The sequence below is a fragment of the Abramis brama genome, assembly GCF_963993115.1.
Source record: "Abramis brama genome assembly, chromosome: 10".
Classification (NCBI taxonomy): Eukaryota; Metazoa; Chordata; class Actinopteri; order Cypriniformes; family Leuciscidae; genus Abramis; species Abramis brama.
Window position 1 is genome coordinate 5,280,001 of NC_139972.1, and position 2,500 is coordinate 5,282,500.

The 2,500-nt window shown below is 50.5% G+C and overlaps 1 protein-coding gene across 5 annotated transcripts in view; it reads left to right on the plus strand.

Moving 5' to 3' along the window:
* The window catches only part of il1rap (interleukin 1 receptor accessory protein), a 45,177-nt gene that overhangs the window by 32,707 nt on the left and 9,970 nt on the right, over positions 1-2,500 (plus strand). The window contains exon 13 of one of the 5 annotated variants that reach the window (XM_084125429.1): positions 2,271-2,500. This exon is cut by the window's right edge and continues 610 nt beyond it. The exons of the other annotated variants lie outside the window; for them this stretch is intronic. Coding sequence (XP_083981555.1) covers positions 2,271-2,365 — 95 coding nt within the window. The 3' untranslated portion in view covers positions 2,366-2,500. The remainder of the gene's footprint in view (positions 1-2,270) is intronic. 5 annotated transcript variants of the gene reach the window in all.

Here is a 2,500-nt window from a genome sequence, read left to right on the forward strand (position 1 = left end):
TACGCTGAGGTGTGTGTCTCAGAGCCGGAGGCTGGTGGTGGTAGTGTGTCTGTGTGTGTGTGTGTGTGTGTTAACCTGTATCTGTGTGTAGCTATAACAGACGATACGCTGAGGTGTGTGTCTCAGAGCCGGAGGCTGGTGGTGGTAGTGTGTCTGTGTGTGTGTGTGTGTGTGTTAACCTGTATCTGTGTGTAGCTATAACAGACGATACGCTGAGGTGTGTGTCTCAGAGCCGGAGGCTGGTGGTGGTAGTGTGTGTGTGTGTGTGTGTGTTAACCTGTATCTGTGTGTAGCTATAACAGACGATACGCTGAGTTGTGTGTCTCAGAGCCGGAGGCTGGTGGTGGTAGTGTGTCTGTGTGTGTGTGTGTGTGTGTTAACCTGTATCTGTGTGTAGCTATAACAGACGATACGCTGAGGTGTGTGTCTCAGAGCCGGAGGCTGGTGGTGGTAGTGTGTGTGTGTGTGTGTGTGTGTGTGTGTGCTAACCTGTATCTGTGTGTAGCTATAACAGACGATACGCTGAGGTGTGTGTCTCAGAGCCGGAGGCTGGTGGTGGTAGTGTGTCTGTGTGTGTGTGTGTGTGTGTTAACCTGTATCTGTGTGTAGCTATAACAGACGATACGCTGAGGTGTGTGTCTCAGAGCCGGAGGCTGGTGGTGCTAGTGAGTCCCTGCAGTGTGTGTGTGTGTGTGTGTGTGTGTGTTAACCTGTATCTGTGTGTAGCTATAACAGACGATACGCTGAGGTGTGTGTCTCAGAGCTGGAGGCTGGTGGTGGTAGTGTGTCTGTGTGTGTGTGTGTGTGTGTGTGTGTTAACCTGTATCTGTGTGTAGCTATAACAGACGATACGCTGAGGTGTGTGTCTCAGAGCTGGAGGCTGGTGGTGGTAGTGTGTGTGTGTGTGTGTTAACCTGTATCTGTGTGTAGCTATAACAGACGATACGCTGAGGTGTGTGTCTCAGAGCCGGAGGCTGGTGGTGGTAGTGTGTGTGTGTGTGTGTGTGTGTGTTAACCTGTATCTGTGTGTAGCTATAACAGACGATACGCTGAGGTGTGTGTCTCAGAGCCGGAGGCTGGTGGTGGTAGTGTGTGTGTGTGTGTGTGTGTGTGTTAACCTGTATCTGTGTGTAGCTATAACAGACGATACGCTGAGGTGTGTGTCTCAGAGCCGGAGGCTGGTGGTGGTAGTGTGTGTGTGTGTGTGTGTGTGTGTTAACCTGTATCTGTGTGTAGCTATAACAGACGATACGCTGAGGTGTGTGTCTCAGAGCCGGAGGCTGGTGGTGGTAGTGTGTGTGTGTGTGTGTTAACCTGTATCTGTGTGTAGCTATAACAGACGATACGCTGAGGTGTGTGTCTCAGAGCCGGAGGCTGGTGGTGGTAGTGTGTGTGTGTGTGTGTGTGTGTGTTAACCTGTATCTGTGTGTAGCTATAACAGACGATACGCTGAGGTGTGTGTCTCAGAGCCGGAGGCTGGTGGTGGTAGTGTGTGTGTGTGTGTGTGTGTGTGTTAACCTGTATCTGTGTGTAGCTATAACAGACGATACGCTGAGGTGTGTGTCTCAGAGCTGGAGACTGGTGGTGGTAGTGTGTGTGTGTGTGTGTGTGTGTGTGTTAACCTGTATCTGTGTGTAGCTATAACAGACGATACGCTGAGGTGTGTGTCTCAGAGCTGGAGACTGGTGGTGGTAGTGTGTGTGTGTGTGTGTGTGTGTGTGTTAACCTGTATCTGTGTGTAGCTATAACAGACGATACGCTGAGGTGTGTGTCTCAGAGCCGGAGGCTGGTGGTGGTAGTGTGTGTGTGTGTGTGTTAACCTGTATCTGTGTGTAGCTATAACAGACGATACGCTGAGGTGTGTGTCTCAGAGCTGGAGGCTGGTGGTGGTAGTGTGTGTGTGTGTGTGTTAACCTGTATCTGTGTGTAGCTATAACAGACGATACGCTGAGGTGTGTGTCTCAGAGCTGGAGACTGGTGGTGGTAGTGTGTCTGTGTGTGTGTGTGTGTGTGTGTGTGTGTGTTAACCTGTATCTGTGTGTAGCTATAACAGACGATACGCTGAGGTGTGTGTCTCAGAGCTGGAGACTGGTGGTGGTAGTGTGTGTGTGTGTGTGTGTGTCTGTGTGTGTGTGTGTGTGTGTGTTAACCTGTATCTGTGTGTAGCTATAACAGACGATACGCTGAGGTGTGTGTCTCAGAGCCGGAGGCTGGTGGTGGTAGTGTGTGTGTGTGTGTGTGTGTGTGTGTTAACCTGTATCTGTGTGTAGCTATAACAGACGATACGCTGAGGTGTGTGTCTCAGAGCCGGAGACTGGTGGTGGTAGTGTGTCTGTGTGTGTGTGTGTGTGTGTGTGTGTGTTAACCTGTATCTGTGTGTAGCTATAACAGACGATACGCTGAGGTGTGTGTCTCAGAGCCGGAGACTGGTGGTGGTAGTGTGTCTGTGTGTGTGTGTGTGTGTGTGTGTGTGTTAACCTGTATCTGTGTGTAGCTATAA